At 50.7% G+C, this 16,937-nt stretch overlaps 1 protein-coding gene across 1 annotated transcript; it reads right to left on the bottom strand.

Annotated features, from left to right (window-relative positions):
* Nucleotides 1-4,531: 4,531 nt before the first annotated feature.
* LOC116156338 (keratin, type II cuticular Hb6) lies at nt 4,532-11,283 on the bottom strand. The gene is made up of 9 exons (XM_064491017.1): nt 10,857-11,283; nt 10,263-10,471; nt 9,395-9,455; nt 8,535-8,630; nt 8,143-8,307; nt 7,752-7,877; nt 7,279-7,499; nt 5,383-5,414; nt 4,532-5,245 (listed from the first exon to the last, which is right to left on the bottom strand). The coding sequence occupies exons 1-9, from the start codon at nt 11,223-11,225 to the stop codon at nt 5,064-5,066; spliced, it is 1,461 nt and encodes a 486-aa protein (XP_064347087.1). The 5' UTR covers nt 11,226-11,283; the 3' UTR covers nt 4,532-5,063.
* Nucleotides 11,284-16,937: the final 5,654 nt, after the last annotated feature.

Genomic DNA, 16,937 nt, shown 5'->3' with positions numbered 1-16,937 from the left:
ACTGGGCTTTGAGTCCTTTTGGCTCTCCTGCTGCCCTGACCTCACTCCTCACCTTCAGACTCATTTGCCCCAGTTCCTATAAGACTTCTCCACTTGGCAGTTCTGGAGACCCTTCCAACCCAACAGACCTCCAAGCTGAACTCACTATTTCTCATTCTCTCCCCTGGAGTCTCCTCCTGCCCTCCTCAACCCCCATCAATATCAACTACAGTTGCCCAAACCCGAACATATATGATCTATCCACACCTGCACCCTCGTCCTCAAAACCCCTTAACCCCCAAGTGCTTTCCTTTTCTGCCTCCTAAGTACCCCTCTAATCCAACTCTTTCCTCCTTCTCTGCTGCTACACCCACATTCCGGCCACCACCACCTTGGTTGGAGTCCTGGTCCTCTCCTCTTCCAATCCATGCTCCACAGCACCCAGACAGATCTTTACAAAGCACAGGTCTGACTTTTCAATGGATGGAGTCCAGACTCTTGAACATAGCATGCCAGTCCTACAACTCTGCTTGTGCCTCATCTCTCAGTGTTTCTCATCACTCTCCACTGCCCACTTCCTTCCTCCCCCACTCTGGGACCCCTCAAATGAGGGCTGGACCAGAGGCTCTGCAAGGGCCTTTTCAGTTCTTTATGGGTACATGACTCTGAGCTCTGCTCAAGGATTGTAACCCCCCTTCCCAGGGACTTAAGGAGGATTCGGTAAGGACTGCCAGCCTTGGTAGGTCATCCAGGTGCCACCTGGGGGAGCCCAGCGAGGCTCCATATCTCTAGAGGTGATGCACCTGGCTTCCACCTACCAGCTCAAGGGACCAGGTGGGACTGACACTGCATAGTCATCTTCTGTTAGAGCCTCCTGTCCCGAGTCCCTGAGCCCCAACTCCTCTGCCATCACCACCACCTCCCGATCAAGGAGAGGTGTGGCCACAAAGAGGCCTGGGCCTTGGCACTGGAAGGAAGGAGAGGCACAGCTGGAGGGTGATTAACCAGGGAAAGGAAATCCATTCAATGCCCTTTTCATCTTCCATGTTATCATGGGCAATAATCTTGCAAAACATTTCATCGCTGCATAATTTGGGTCACTATTCCCTAATGATAATAATTCTCTCACTGTCCATTCAGCCTTCATTAATGGTCACCTTGAGGACATTCAGACTCTGTCTGATGCCTGGTCCCAAAACCAGTATCACAGGCTTTAGGTTTTGTTACAGTAGCGCCCCACTGCCAGGTACCAATGTCTCCACTTATCTATTCCTATACAATATGAGAGGAAAATCCCCAAACTTTAGTGGCTTAAAAACAATAATATTTTGCATAATTGTGTCGATTGACTGGGTGATTCTTCTGCTTCATATTGTCAGCTGGGCTCTGGGACGTCCAAAATGCCTTCACTCATAAGGTTGAGATTTGGTATTAGCCACTGATTGAGGGTTCAGTTGAGGATGATGGCCAGGGGCCTCTGCTGTTCACGTGCTGCACAATTCAGAACTATGGAAGGCCTGGGACAGTCTTTCCAGTCATCAAAGTGTTCTCAAAGAAAGAAACAGCCTCAGGGCAAAGGTCCAATTCAAAGCACTGCTAGTAAACCACGCCCTGGGTGAAAATTCAGGTGACTACTGGCTGTTGGATCCTTTGCTGAGATCTCAGAGAGACTTAATTCAGAGCTCACAGACTCCCTCAGCTGACCAAAAAGACTATTGAGAATCTTAAACACAGCTTCATAGACCCTCTCAGCTAAGCCACAGGCCTTCTAAGACTCTCTGGTGTTGTCCCAAAGCATCCTGACACTCACCCCAAGGTTGAGAGGAACCTATCTCAGAAGTCTGTGGGTACAGCATTTGCCTCATGAAGTCCACTCTAACTTAATACATCAGAAATTTATGAAGTTTTTAGAAGAATTATAGCGGTTCTAACCAAAAGAAACAGAGACAGTTCAAAATGAAAACAAGCCTCTGGGCCCCTTACCTCCCACAGACAGGAAGCAGGATAAGGAAACATGGAGCCGTTTATCATGGGAAAGAAAGGATGATACAGAAGGTGGAGCCAAGATTCCAAAGGATAGCGCCAAGAGCAGAGGAGGACCACTTCCAGGGAGCAAAACTAGGCACTAATCAAATACACTCCCTGCCTCTTGTGGGAGGCAGGAGGAATTAGCAATGCATGCCTGACTATACATAGAATTGCTATGAACCAGGGACTTCTAAATGTTTTTCATTTTTCTACTTTCTAAATGGGCATGCTGATTGTGGCTATCCTATTCCATCTCACCATTGCATAATGGGTGTGGTGGACATAAAATTTGCCTTTTTTTAATTCACAGGTCTTCAGAGTGAGGTAGGCCACAATGGAGGAGCTGCAGCAAAAAGGACCACATCCCAAGAACATTATGTGTACCTGGATCTGATCCAAAGAATGAGGTCCTCAACTTCAAGCTGACATCACAATGGGGTGAAATTTGGGGGGATCTTGGAAGGGGAAGCATATATTGTTTGTGGGAGGGACACAAATTGTTGTGACCAGAGAAGGCACTGTGGGACCTAGTCTCCACAAGAGGCCCCAACAATTCCTTCCCTCTCTGTACACATCAGCCATCACGAGGTGGAGCCTGCTTCCCCTCCCCTTGAATCTGAGTTGCCCTGTGACTTCTTTGGTCAAAAGAATATGGGGGAAGTAAACTCCTGAGCTCAAGCCTATAGGAGGACTGGCAGTTTCTATTTCCTACCTTCCTTCTTGGAACCCAGCCACGAGGCTGTGAGGAAGCCCAAGGAGCCACATGAGAAAGGCTCATAAGGAGGACAACCAAGTCCCTGAATGCCAGTTATCAACTGATTGTCTCTGAGCTCCAGAGTCACCTGTCATCACCCAGTCTGTGAAAATGTAGAGGAGCCCTTTAAATATTTTCCTTTGTCTGCTGATACGATGTTGAGCTTTGTCAGCAGAGGACGCTGGAAAGATATCGCAGGAGGAAGGGCTTTTTCCCCCCTGGTTCCAGTGCATTCCTCCTGGCAGATTCCTGCGGCACCACAGTTTCTCCAGAACTGTTCCTGCAGTGTGATAGCTTCACTGCTGCAGCGCACGGGGGCAGCAGTATCCCAGGGCCGACAGCTTCCAGTACACTTCTCGGGTGGTTTTGAGGTGGAGACACATCTTCATGAGTAGGTTTTCCTACCTTTCCCTGGATCTGAGGTCCAGATCTCAGCTTCAGGGGGTCGACTTCCTTGGGTGCAATCTCTCAGGCCTAGGGGCAGGGGTTGCTCCTTGTATCTGCAGCTCCTCTACTCTGGATTTCTTGCTTCTTACCAGCCAATCTCCTATTACTCAATTCCCTGTTATAGTTAATAATTCTCTATATTAAACTTCATTTGTTCAAATTATTATCTCCTGATTAGACCCTGACTGGCAGATCTTGGCCAATAGCTCCAGCTGAACTCCTAACTGGTGGCCAGCACCAAACCCAGCCATGTGACATGAGGCCATTTTGGACCATCTAGACATCCTACCATCTGAAACAGCATCACATGAAGTAGAAGAACTGTTCAGTAAGCCCATCAAATCATGAGAAACAATAAAGCATTATTGCTTTAAGCCTCTAAATTTTGGAGTGATTTGTTTGGGCAATAGATACCTGAAACACCTCCCTACAGCACAGTAAGTATCATCATTCCATTTTACAGATGCAGACACTAAAAGTCAGTGAGGATCAATGACTTGCCCACAATTACAGAACTAGTACGTGGCTGAACCAGCCTTTAAACATAGGTTTGTATTAGCCAAACTCTTTTAAATACATAGTCTCACTTAGGGAGCCAGAGGGGACTTTAGGAATAGTGTCCAACATCCCTCATCCTATAGCCAAAGAAACTGAAGCTCAGAGGGTGAAAGCAATTTGCCCAAAGTCACACATTAAGGAAATGGTAGAGTCCGGACTCTGAATTAGATGGCTGATTCTCCTGACCTTCAACCCAACGCTCTTCCTCTCCTTCACACTGTTGTCTCACATGCCTTCCTTCCATTCTCACCCTCACCCATTTCCTTATGTACTTTCCCCCTCCAGGAATGCCCTTGCAGGGGTTGGGGCAGGGGAGGAGAGGATTATTCTGGTTGAAGAGCCCTAGGGCACATCTGGCCAAGTTTAGAGACATCTTTGGTTGTCACCATTGGGGTTGAGGAGTCCTGGTGGCATTAATGGCTGCACGCCAGTGATACTGCTAAAGATCGTTCAATGCACAGGACAGCCCCCCAACAAAGAAGTCTCCAGCTCAAAATGCCAATAGTATTGAGCTTGAGAAACCCTGGTCTAGAGAAATCCATGACCACACAGGCAGGGAGAGATTCCCTGCCTCCACGGGTCTTCCCTTGTTTTCCCAAGGCTCGGGTTGCTCAAGGCCAGATGGACAGCATCTACTGCAGTCATTTCCACCTACTGAAAAATAACTAAGTAAATGGAGAGGGCCTGAGGAAATCTCTCGCAGGGAGCACCTGTCACAGGAAGGCCCTGGTATTTGCAGGAATCAGGCACCAGGTTTAATCAGCTACAATTAGTTTATTGGAAACAAAGAGTGAAATGAAGGGAAAGAAACATGCAGGCAGTGGAGTCATTGGCTTTTTAGAGCTTCTGCAGGCATCCCTGGAATGTGATGTCCATCCCTTCCCACCGGTCACGTCCCTCACAGAGTCACAGGAAAACCTCCAACACTGTTCTCCATCTCCATTACACAGGTATGAGCACACTGGCAGATTCCGAGGATGTGGTCATGGGGAGGTTCTGGGGCCTGTCCTCTTCCTCCAAGCTTAGGTGAAGGGATCACACAAGACCAATGAATCCAGCAAAAATCAGAAAGTAGAAGAAAGGATGAATCCTCGGAACAACAAAACGACTACTAGGAAAGGCTACAGAAAGAGGCCAAGATGCACCCCGGCCTCCACAGGGCCCAGGTTCCTGGGGGATGGCACACCGAGGGAGCAGGTCTGGGGACTGGTTCTCAGGATGCCGGCCGCGGGCGGTGCAGAGGGCAGCGGGGAAGGCGTTCCGGTTGCGCAAAGTCCTGGCTGGGCGGACGGTGACCCTAGCACTTCTTACAGCTCACTCTGCTGCCACCTACCCCGGCGCAGGGGCTGCAGGCATTGGCGGTGCCCACCACCAGGTTACCGCTGCAGGGGGCGCTGCAGACGCTGGTGGTGACAGCAGGGGCAGCACCAGAGGCGCATAGATCGCCACAGACGACGCCACCGCGGGAGCTGCTGACGCCTGATGGGAGGGAGAGAACAGGCAGAGACGCGGATCAGGCGCTGCCACAGCCAGCGGCTTGGGTGCAGGGAAAACGCCACCTCCCCAAAGGCACTGGGACCACCCAGCTGGAGAAGGGGGCGGGGCGGGCTACTTACAGACATTCACAGCTCCCATGCCCTCGCACAGCCTGCAGGGAAAGGAAAAGACAAAGGTCAGTGCCGTGGAAAAGCCGCTGCGCCACGCAGCCAAGGTGAACGGTGAGGTCCTCCGCCCTCCTTCTGGGCACTTGTTCAGGAGAAGAGGCGATAAACCGCAGCCAGTTTACCAAATGGGTTCTGGAGACAGAACGCAGGTGAGTCTGGCTCTCCACCCCTTATTAGCAGAGCATCCTCAGATCTGCCTCCCCTCCTCCTCCTGGAGAAAATCTACTCCCTGATCTGTTGTGAGGATGAACTCAAATGATATAAGTGCTTGGTGCATGCCACCTGGTGAGAAATGGTAACTTCAGAAATGGTAGCTTCTATTTCTGTTGGTTCTGGTTGACTTCAAAACATATCTGAGGGGCAGCAGATTAACTTCCTAAACCTGGTCTGATTGGTGTCACTAGAATGTGGGCTTCAGGAGGACAAAGTGTTTGTCTCTTCTTTTTCCCATTGCAGAATCGACAGTGCTCCCAAAATAATGCCTGGATCCATAAATGGCATTTGCATGAATGAATGGAACATGAGAACCCATCGAGAGCAGGCTCACAGACTAGCTACACCAATTCCCTCACTTGATGGATGGAGAAACTGAGGCCCAGGCCCAGGAAATACCAGTGCTAGAGGCAGAGCTATCACCCTGGCCACCCAATTCCACCCAGCCCAGTTCCTTCCCATACCACAATCTCTCCTTAAGGAAAACACACAGAGTCCATCTGAGAGACCGTGGCAAAAGGTTGTCAAAATCAGCTGCAGAAATAAGGAGAATCTGCAGCCCACCGTCTGCCATCCCATGCCCAGGTTTCTTAGGGAACCCACACCAAAGTTTCTGAGTTCACCCTAAGAGCACTTTGTGGCAGAGGGGAGGGCCACTCCTTTCTTAATGCTATCTCCACATGCCTCTCCAATGTCCAAACAGAGTCTTGAAAAAACTTCCCCCCAGAATTCTTCACTAATGACACTCCCCAGTGCCTCTGAGCTCTCCAATGCAGTTACTTCAGTTTGTTGCGAGTCTCACCATGGGATCACCTTGATTCCGTCTCCCCAAAACACAGGATGCTCCCTCTGCATCCTCACCCTCCACTCTGCCCTGCCCAGGGCCAGGGGCCTGGTGTGCACGAGAAGAGGAAGACTCAGACTGTGAGCACCTGACTAACCTGGGGAAAGAGCCAATGGGCAACATTCTGGAACTGTTGTCCTCACAGGAGCTGTTCAGCTGCCCTCTAGCCACAGGAAGCCTGAATGACCAAGGGGCCTCCCCCTTCCCCCAAAACAAGCAACAAGCAACAATCAAAAATGCCCAGAGCAGGTCATAGCTGCCTCAAAGGACCAGTCACTGCTGTCTAGCCTTAGTCCTCCCTGCTGCAATGGAAGACCACTTTGGGGCACTCAGTGTAGTTAGAATATATATGTGTATATTGATAAAAAGCCCTTATTGAAGCTATCATTTGGGGATAAACCTAAACTCCAACAATTGGAGTCAGGGCCAGGCTTGAGAAGAGAGCTGAAATCCTGAGAGGGCTGTGCAATGAGGGCCCAAAGGGAAGAAATTCTTTTCAGGGAAGGTGGCCCTGAGCCCAGACCAGGCTTTCCACAGCAGCGATTACTATGGCCTTGATTCCATGCTCTGAGGAACACATCTGCTAAAGGGACCAATCCCAGATCAGCACCTAGATGAATGAGAGAGTCCCATGGGGATAGAAACATACCCAAAGCATGTACTCAAATTACCTGTCCAGTTACAGGATGGGGAGGTTTGGAAACAAAAGTCAAGTGATACCAGGAATGTGAGGGACACGGCACTCTGAGACCCAAGGAGGGATGGGATAGAAATTTGGCTACTGTACCCACCTCTGCTCCTCGCCCTCCAGCAGGCGCCTGTAGGTGGCGATCTCGATGTCCAGGCCCAGCTTGGAGTTCATCACCTCCTGGTACTCCCTGACCAGGCAGGCCATGTCCTGCTTGGCCTTCTGCAGGGCGCCTTCCAGCTCAGCCAGCTTGCAGCGGGCATCATTGACGGTGGCCTCACCCTGCTGCTCAGCCTGGGTCACTGCTGCCTCCAGCTTGGAGATCTAGGGGGCCCAGAAGAGAACAAGGTGGGTTATAGTCCACGGGTCTCTGTGTTCATTTCCTGCATGTGTCCAGTCTCTCCCAGCCAGCTGGGATCACCCCAAACAGGGCCTCTCCCCTTCATCACCTGTGTCTCCCTGACTGATCACAACCAAGACTCTGGTCATGCAAATAGACTGGAGAATGAATGGTGAGATCCATTTGGGCGCAAACTACCCCCAGCACCCCTGGTCTTGGGGAGAGATGACCCCTACCTGGCACTTGGCGTTCTCCACCTCGGCCGTCAGCCTCTGGATCATGCGGTTCAGCTCGTTGATCTCCTCCTTGGTGCGGCGCAGGGTCTCCCCTTGCCGGATCACCGTGGCCTTGATCTCCTCACACTGAGGGGAAGCAGAGAGTCTCAGGAAGCTCGGGATGGGACGTCCTGACCATTCAGGACACATCAGATGATGTGCCAGGTGTACAGTGCTCAGCTTGTGCCGCCATACATGGCAGCCCTGTCCTGCCTCTAGAACCTGAGAGCTGTCTGACTTTTGTTACCACCTCTAGGGAACAGAATCCTCTGACAAAAGAAGCCTTTTCTATTATACACCTCAAATCCCTCCCATCACCATGTATAGGAGGCAGGGGTCCTGGGCCACTCACTTTGCTGCGGTACCAGGACTCAGCCTCAGCCCGGCTGCGTCTGACGATGTCATCGTACTGCTCCTTGATCTCAGCGACGATGCAGTCCAAGTTCAGGTCCCGGCTGTTGTCCATCTTGACGATGACCGAGGTGTCTGAGATGTTGGCTTGGAGAACGCGGATCTCCTGCAGATGGTGGGGTGGCAGATGGAAGGATTTTGTTTACACCACTGCCTCACCAACCAAGTCTGTATCCAGCCTTCTAAGCCCTTCCCTCGTCTCTAGCCACTGCCCCATCTGACAGCCTCATGGACTGCAGCTCCTTGCCCAAATCCCCTTCAACTCCAATCCCGGAAAACTGCCCTGTCTTCCAGGCCAGCTGCTGGTTTTCTGCCTGGACCGCAACCCCTCACCTCCTCATAGAGTCGCCGCAGGAAGTCAATCTCCTGGATCAGGGCCTCTGAGTTGGCCTCCAGGTCTGACTTGCGGAGGTAGGCGCAGTCCACATCCTGGAAAGGTGGGGAGTCTTTGAGCTCAGAGAAGCCCTGGTAAACATCACCTGAAATCCTCTCTCATCACCCATTACATGGAGGCAAGGAGGAAAGGATCCCCAGTGTTCCTATTCCCATCCCATTTCCATACCCTTTCCCCAGAGGAACCTCACAATCTTCTCCCCTTCTGTGAGAAAATGCTTTGTGCCTTGGAGATGGACCACCACCCTTTCACCCCTCCCACCTGAGACATCTTAGCCTCCCAGCTCTCCTTTACACCCTCCCCGGGACCAGGAAGCCTGCCAGACTGACTCACTCACTCGGCCACCTTGATCCTTCCCTGTCCCCCAGCAGTCCTCCGAAGCTCCACCTGGCCTCTCCTGGTTCTGCCCCATCCTCCCCCAGGCCCTGGGACTGTGCCCCTCCTCTGAGCAGACTTCTCGCAACGCTGGACAGGACACCGTCCCTCAGCTGAGAGACTGAAGTTGCCACGTCTCCATGGGACCCCAGCCACAGAGCAGAACCTCTGAAGCAGCACAGAACATCCAGAGGGCAAGCCAGCCACCCTCCTGCCCCAGGGCGGGTGCTCGAGGAGACTCCAAAGTCCTTGTCCCTGTGAAAAGCCTGGATGTGCCTTGCATGACCTGGTCTCTGGGATATTCTCCTCCTGACCCGGCAAGGTCAGTGCAGCCACACTGAGGGGGAGACCACGGGTCTCCCCAACACGAGCCTGTCATTCTGAGCCACCACGCGTCTGTGCTTCCCGATCCCGTGTTCCTCACCTTCTTCAGAGCCACAAACTCATTCTCGGCTGTTGCTCTCAGAGAAACTTCCTCCTCGTACCTGAGGCAGAAGAGGCAGAGAGGGAGGTCAGGGGAGGACAGTTCTCCCCACAACTCCCTCCACTTCGTACCAGCAAAGGGGGGCAATTTTAGGGGCCTCCCAACACAGCCTGAGCCCTGGCGGCCCTGCTGGGTCCCCCCTGGCTGCATTTGGGGTGTGTCTAGGATTCTCTCTCTGCTTTGAATGAGGGGTCCAGGGGGCTACTCTTCTGGGACCTCACAGCCCTGCTCCCAAAGCTGCTCCGAGGTCACCTCTGGAGGAAAACGAGGACTCCGCACCAGCTCCACGCTAGGAGTGGACAGCAGCACCGGTGGGGCCGTGCAGCCCCAGCCTCCCCTCTCCTGGGGGTCCAACTCACTCAGCTGTGGGGGGCCCTATGTGTCCCAGAGGCTATCAGCGCTCAGCACCCGAGTGCGTGGGCCACCGGGAGTCCCAGGACCTGGCAGCCCTGAGTGACCCTGGAGCTCAAATCACATCCAGGTGCTCCAGGTGGGAGCCTGAGAGGCCAGGAGGAGAAGGTCTGGGAGACTGCAGAGGCCTCCTCCCCACAGAGCACAGGGCACAGCTGCCAGGTGATGGGGCTCAGAGAAGGCAAAGCCGAAGGAGAAGAGAGACATCTCCTGGGGAGTCACGGACCTCCTCCTAGGCATCTGGGCAACAAGTGCCCCATGGGAGGGTCCTGCTGCATGTAGCCCCCCAGGCCTGTGAGGTCACCTGACCTTCTGGGAAGTTATTCTCCAGTCCCATCCAATGGGCTTTAACCCAAGTCCATTTCCTGGGCCCAAGGTCACTCCCGGCCACACTCACTTCTTCCTGTAGCCCTCCAGCACCTCCTGCACGTGGTTGAGCTCCGAGGCCAGCCTCCCGCTGTCGGCCTCCACGCACTCGGCCTCCCGCCGCAGCGTCTGGATGTAGCCGTCGAACAGCGGCTCCAGGTTGCTCTGGCAGCACTCGCGGTTCTGGTAGAACTGCAGCTTGGTCTCCAGCAGCTTGTTCTGCTGCTCCAGGAAGCGCACCTGCCATTGGGGTGGGAGGAGGGGTCAGATGGCTCCTACTGCCCCCAAATCTTTCAGAGGGTTGGAGGGGTGCTGTTGTTTTAAGGTAAACTCCCAAACCAGGAGCTCAGCAGAGATTAGACAGAGGTGGGCAGTGGGAGACAAGGCAGCTTTTGGGTTTTGGAGATTGTGATCTATGTTTGGATTTTTCAACTTAGGGGTGAGAGCAAGGGTCTGGGAAAGATCAGTCCATCCTCAGGTGAACTGAGTTATCCCACCCTGCTAAATCCAGGTGGCATGTGGTCAGGAGCCAGGTAGAGGCCTTTTTGTCACTGACTTCTCCATCAGTGCTCAGTCTGAGTTGAGCACAGGTGGGTTCAGGAAAGGTGTGGTCAAGGACTCCCACCTTGTCAATGAAGGCAGCGAACCTACTGTTGAGGCTCTTGATCTGCTCCTTCTCCTCCTGCTTCACGCACTGAGCATTGGGGTCGATCTCCAAGTTGAGGGGCGTGAGGAGGCTCTCATTGACAGACACGGTGGTGATGCAGGGCGGGCTGGGTCCATACACGCCTCCTGAGCGGTACCCGAAGCTGCGGCCACAGGAGCCGGCGCCGAAGCCTCCACAGAAGCTGCGGCTGCCGAAGCCCCCGTTGAGGCCGCGGTAGCAGGAGATGCCGCGGTAGGGGGCGGCCGTGATGCAGCAGCGGCCAGGCAGGGGCCTGCAGGCAGAGATGCAGCTGAAGGCTCGGCCAGCAGAATAAGATCCACAAGTCATGGTGCTTTTTTGGGGCACAGGAGGCTCTGAGGAGGTAGACTGCCTAATGGAGGGCACAGTGTATGTGCTGTTTACCTGTGGGCCATCACTGGGCCTTTTATATATGTGTGGAACATGATGTGTCCACGGGTTAGGAACAATTAGGCGTATTTATGGGCTTGGGTTGTTTAGCTGCTGTTGCTCCTTTTTAATGTGCCATGCAGACCAAAGGCGACCAGATGTTTATGACCTTTTACCCTAAACTGCACAATTTTTGTCTTCAAAGAGCCAACTCACCCCCCACACACACACCCCAACTTCCCCATAGACAATTGGCGAAACTCAGGGTTTGGATGATGCTGGAGCAGTGACTCAGGTTGGAAGGGAGGGCGGGGAAAGGCGGGGCTACGGCTCCTCCTGTACCGCCCCATCTGATGCGGTCACGCCGCTGTCCGTGGTGCTGATCGCACCAGCCCTGGAACCCTGAGGGAGTGTGACGTAAACAGATGATGTGGAACCTGAGGTGTGTCGATGACTTCCCTCACACTGATATCTGCAGCACCAAATTCCCACACTTACACAATCTCTCACTTAATCACACGCACACACACCCAACACCACCACACCTGCTCCCAAATCCTTCACCTACACCCATCAACATATTCTCTCTCTTACAGACACACGCCTATATACACATACACTATGCACTCATATGCTGATCTTCTCATTCATAATCTCACACATACTCCCACATGATTATGTACACACTCACCTACCCCTACTTGCACACAGACCAGTCCCTAGGCCAACTTATTAGGCCTTCTTGGCCAACCTATGCTGAGGGGAGGCACTCTCTCCCTCAGAGTCTTCCGTGAAATCTAAGGGGACACACTGCTCAACGGCCTCAAGAATGCCCAACCATTTCCAAAAAGGTCCCAAGCAAGGGTAACATGTCTGGATTTCACCTCAAGGCTCCATGTTTCCTCCAGGGTCCAGAATGACTGGCTTGGACAACACTGTTATGAGCCTGTATAGCATTAGGCTCAGAATACCAAAGAGTAATTCTAGGTAGAGCCATATGAGGAGAGCATCCACCCCCTACCATCGCCCCCTTGAGTCCAAGCTGCTTTCCATGCTATACCAGCCCTGCAATCCCCTTCCCTTTACAGCAGTTTGTCAGTAGCCTTGCAAGATGTCAGAACAGATCCCTATCGGTGTGTGTGATCCATCCAGTGTGGATAGCATGGGTCATGAAACCTAAAGTGCTGGGAAGAAACAAAGGTGCTTCCATGACTAGCTCTGTGTGATCTATGGACAAGGCACTTCACTCTTCTGGGAAATGAATTAAGCCTTTTCTTCCCAGTACTGCCTTGGAGAATTACAGAGATGTGCACAGTCTCAGTAGACTCCAGCACAGAGTGCAGATGTGTTTTATTATAATCATTAAGAAGCAGGAGTCTCTGGATAGACTATAAAATATCAGAGTGCATCATGTGTAGTAAAAATAGTGTTCCATGACCTTTTGTTTCAATAGTGTGTGATATGTGTACTTACTCACTATGCAAAATTATGTCTTAATATAATTGTAACTAAAAGGTTTAAATACATGGCCTACCAGCTAAGAACATAGAGTCAGATTCAAAACTGCCCTGTTTCAAAGTCCAATTCTGCCACTTTCTAGCTGTGTAAATTCAGGCAATTATGTAATCTTTTCATACCTCACTTCATGATTTGTAAAATAGGGATAATAGTACCCAGCTCATAAAGTTCTGTAAGGATTAAAAGAATCAATCCATGTAAAGCACTCAGAACAGAACTTGACACACTCTAGGCATGTAATCATATTAGCATTTTATTAGTAAATAACATTAGTAATCGTATTAGTTGTTGTCACTGCTGTTGCCATCGCTATAGTGGCAGGTTTGATTGGGAGGTAAGGATATGTGGTATTGTTGTTGTTAATGCTGCTGCTGTAAATGTAGCAGCAGACTTGATGGAATATACCTACCCACATTCCTAAACCATCTATGTAAAATTCCCACTAATGGTGCCTATCTAAAAGGATGAATAGAAGGATTAAATTAAATAAGAAATGGACAAAGCTTAACATAAGCTTAACACAACCTTAACACAACCTGGCACATAGCAAGTACTCGATAAATATTACCAACTATTATTCTACCATGGGGGTCAGTCCAAGGGAAAGGGGGGACTAGAGACCTCTGATAATGTTACTTCCTTTATCCTGGAAAAGAATCCATAATCAAATGTTTGTCCTCTAGCCCAACTGCCCCAGGGAAGGTCCAATGAGAATCTCTCTTCGTAGGCAAAGGGAAAATGTCACCAATCCTTAGGCAACCACACTATTAGAAGAAAAGTAAAGTTTAGACAGTCCAAAAAGTTTGTTATCTGTAATAATTGACAAATTGGTATTTCTTATTTAGTCTTAATAGACCGTAGAAATTCTCAACCATAAATCCATTAACATGCTCATTCATCTTGCTTTTTGCTTGATTCTGAAAACTCCTGATTAGTCAGTAGCCCAGGGGTTGAGAGTAAGAGATATGCGGCTGATAATCCATCCTAGTGTAGTGGAACTCCAAAGAGAGCAAAAGAAGTTAGGTTTTCAATGCAGCTGGACAGACAGAAGTTGGGTTTGAGGAAGAGCTTGCCAGAAGGAGAGCAGGTAGCCCTGGTTTCCTAAGGAGCTTGCATTATGGCTGTCAGTTAGGGGAGCTTTACGTAAATGAGAAACACTCTTGATTCTGGAGTGGCCATCGTGTTTGTGGAGCCAGGGTGAACCAAAAGACCTTCAGATCTGGAGATCAGAGCCTCTTCTTTTAGCCCAAGTAGATCTTGTTTGAAAGGATGCCTGGAAAGAAGGTGTAAATCAAGTGATTTTAACATTAGGAAGTTCCTGTTCAAGGCTCCCTTCAGTCTGCCTTCCTCCTGTGGAGGATGTTATAAGGAAGATTTCCCCAAGATGGGTGATAGATTAGACAAGATAAAATCTTGTCTCATTGTAGGATCCAGGGATTCTGTGATTGATGTGACCCTGCAATATGCTGAACCCTGTCTTAATTTTGGAGGGAGGGAGGAAGACATTAAGAGGAGGAGGAGACATGGATTCCGGAGCTCCTGACCTGACAGGGAAGACAGATCCACATTCATGAGAAAGGCCAGAAACTTGAAGAGAGCAATACCATCAAAAATGCAATGCCTATTGGCAGCACCCATTCCGGGACAATGTGGAATGCAGCTAGTCTGATGGGAAAGTTCAGACAGGCTTCCTGGAAAGTGTGAGGACAGGTTTCAGTAAGGCAGCCAGAGGGACAGTGTTCGTGAAAAGATTTGCATGGAAGTATTTCAGAGAGTGGGCGGTAGGGACGCCTGAGGGTCCTTGCAGAAGAGGAAGGGATCCTGAGATGCTGTGATAGTGGAGATCCAGTTGAGACAGAGACCTCAGAAGCAGGGCCCATGTCATTCTGCTCCATGGCTATAGGCTGGGAATCAGCCTACGGACTCTATATCTGAAAGATACCAAAACTGCACTCTAGGCTTGCACTTTTGTGCCCTTTCTAACCTTGCAGCTCATGCTTTCTGTTCACAGAAAGCAGGTGCAGGCCAGGTTCCAGTGAGGGAAATTGAGGGATGAGAAGGTGGCTGTTTGCACAACACGCAGGCTGTTAGAGATGGAGTTGCCCTCTGGTCCAGGCACCAGGCAGCACCTTTGGGTTGGTGATTTGAGGAGAGGCCCCCGTCAGAGCCCCTGCCTCCTCAGCCAAGACAGTTTGGGACAGCAGCCAATTATCCATGAGAAAATTCACCAGAGGAGGGAGGCCCAAAGGCCCTCATGGAGAGACTGGCAGGGAGTGAAGCTTGACTCAGGAGCGCCACCCTTGATGAGATCTGTTCTGACTAACCAGGCTGAGCCTCGGCGCCTTCTCCAGCCCATATCCCTGCTCCGTGAGGGTGTACGTCCTTAGAGCTGGAGCCAAGGCTGCCCACCTCTTCGGGCACGTCTGCACCTTGTCCTCAGTGCTTTGCCCTTCCCCCATCAACCTCCTCCTCCTCTGCTCTTTCACCCCCAGAGCATCCCCCACCGTTCTCTCCTGAGGCTTCTCCCTCTTTTTCCTCCACTCTCCTCCACTCCCCTCCCCTCCCTTTCTGTCTCCCCTAATCTTCTCACCCCCCAAGCCAGTATCTAACCTTCTTCCAAGTGGCCCTGGAGAGTAATAATTTAAGACTAAGCATCTTCTCCTTCCTTTTCTCTAGAAATCTATCTTCTATCAACTTCTCTCTTCCCTTCTCCAATCCTTCCCCATCTCTACTCTGGCTCATGGCCTTCAGAATCCTTGCCCTTGTTGGCCACCTTTCCCTGCCACCCCCATCATTGCTCAGGTCAAGGACTTCGCTTTGGTAAGGGATGCATCTACTCGCTTCATCCTTCCTCAGGTCCCAGCAGGAACCTCTCCCCATCCTACCCCCACCCCCAGGAATGGCCGCCCTCTGGTCTGCTTCATCTGGTCCCCACCCCATCCTACTAAAAAGCTTTGCCAATTAACCATCAAGCTTTGATGGCTCCATTACTCAGCACTTAAAATGCAGCTGGTATTCACTTCATTCACTCAACAAATATTTATTGAGCACCTTCTATGTACCAAGCCCTTGGAACATATCCATGAACCAACCATTGGAACTCATTGGGATGCTGCAGGGTTTGCAGTTTTGCTTATGATCTGGGTACATGTCCAGCTTTTCTCTTAGACTGGAAGCTCACAACAAACAAGGGTGAGCTCTCCCCTATCCTCTGGTCCTGAACAATGACAACATGCTGAAGGGCCTTGAGGAGGTGCTGGAGGGAGGGGACTGGCGAGCGTGTGTGTGAATGTGTTATATACAAACACCATCTACCATGTGATACTTTTAGATGGTGGATGGATAGGCATGAAATGAGATAAACTCACCCCTTCCACTGAGATCAGTAACACCAGGCTCTGAGTGGCAGCTCTGCCTCTAACTACACCACCTGAGCCAGCCTCTTAACCCTCTGGGCCTCAGTGTCCTCATCTGTAAAGCTAGAATAATAACACCTGCCTCAGAGGGTGATTGTAAAGATTAAATGCATTAATGCATTTTGGCTATTAGTATAGTATCTAGTATGAAGTGAGATGTAAGTATCTAGTATCAAGAGATGTTATTATTTTACAAGTTTAGAAGAATATTCATGAAATATTCTCCACTAAGCATATACTACCTGTATAATTTTCTCTTAAGTAACCACATACCCTAGAAAAACTCCTGCGCAAATATACCAGAAGACAAGGAAAAGAATGCTCACGGCAGCTCTGTTCGTAACACAAACTCCAGAAACAACCACGACGCCAGGGAAAAGATAAATAAACTCTGACATGTTCATGCAATGAGTACGATCCACAGTGAAAATGAACGCAATACAGCTACAGGAAGCAACACTGAAGAAAGGAATGCACAGGATGATTCCATTTACATGAAGTTCAAAAACTGGAAATGGTTTAGGGATGCATTCCTTGGTCCTAAAATTGTAAAGAAAAGTAAAGGAATGATTCACTACAAAATCCTGCAGTGGGGCCATCCCTGGGCCACAAAAGAAAGGAGAGCAATGAGACTGAGGCTCAGAGGAAACTCCTAAGTTCCACTCTGTCCTGTTTCTTCCCGTAGGTGGTGATTCTGCCGGCCCTTTCCCTTCCCTCT

Source organism: Camelus dromedarius, chromosome 11, assembly GCF_036321535.1.
Source record: "Camelus dromedarius isolate mCamDro1 chromosome 11, mCamDro1.pat, whole genome shotgun sequence".
Lineage (NCBI taxonomy): Eukaryota > Metazoa > Chordata > Mammalia > Artiodactyla > Camelidae > Camelus > Camelus dromedarius.
This window is presented reverse-complemented; position numbering and strand designations above follow the sequence as displayed.

Coding starts and splice junctions, on each gene's coding strand:
- LOC116156338 (XM_064491017.1), bottom strand. CDS start 11,225: ATGACTTGTGGATCTTATTCTGCTGGCCGAGCCTTCAGCTGCATCTCT. Junction 8,631..9,394: donor AGTTTGTGGCTCTGAAGAAG/GTGAGGAACACG, acceptor CCACCTTTCCAG/GATGTGGACTGCGCCTACCT. Junction 5,415..7,278: donor CTGGAGGGCGAGGAGCAGAG/GTGGGTACAGTA, acceptor CTTTCCCTGCAG/GCTGTGCGAGGGCATGGGAG.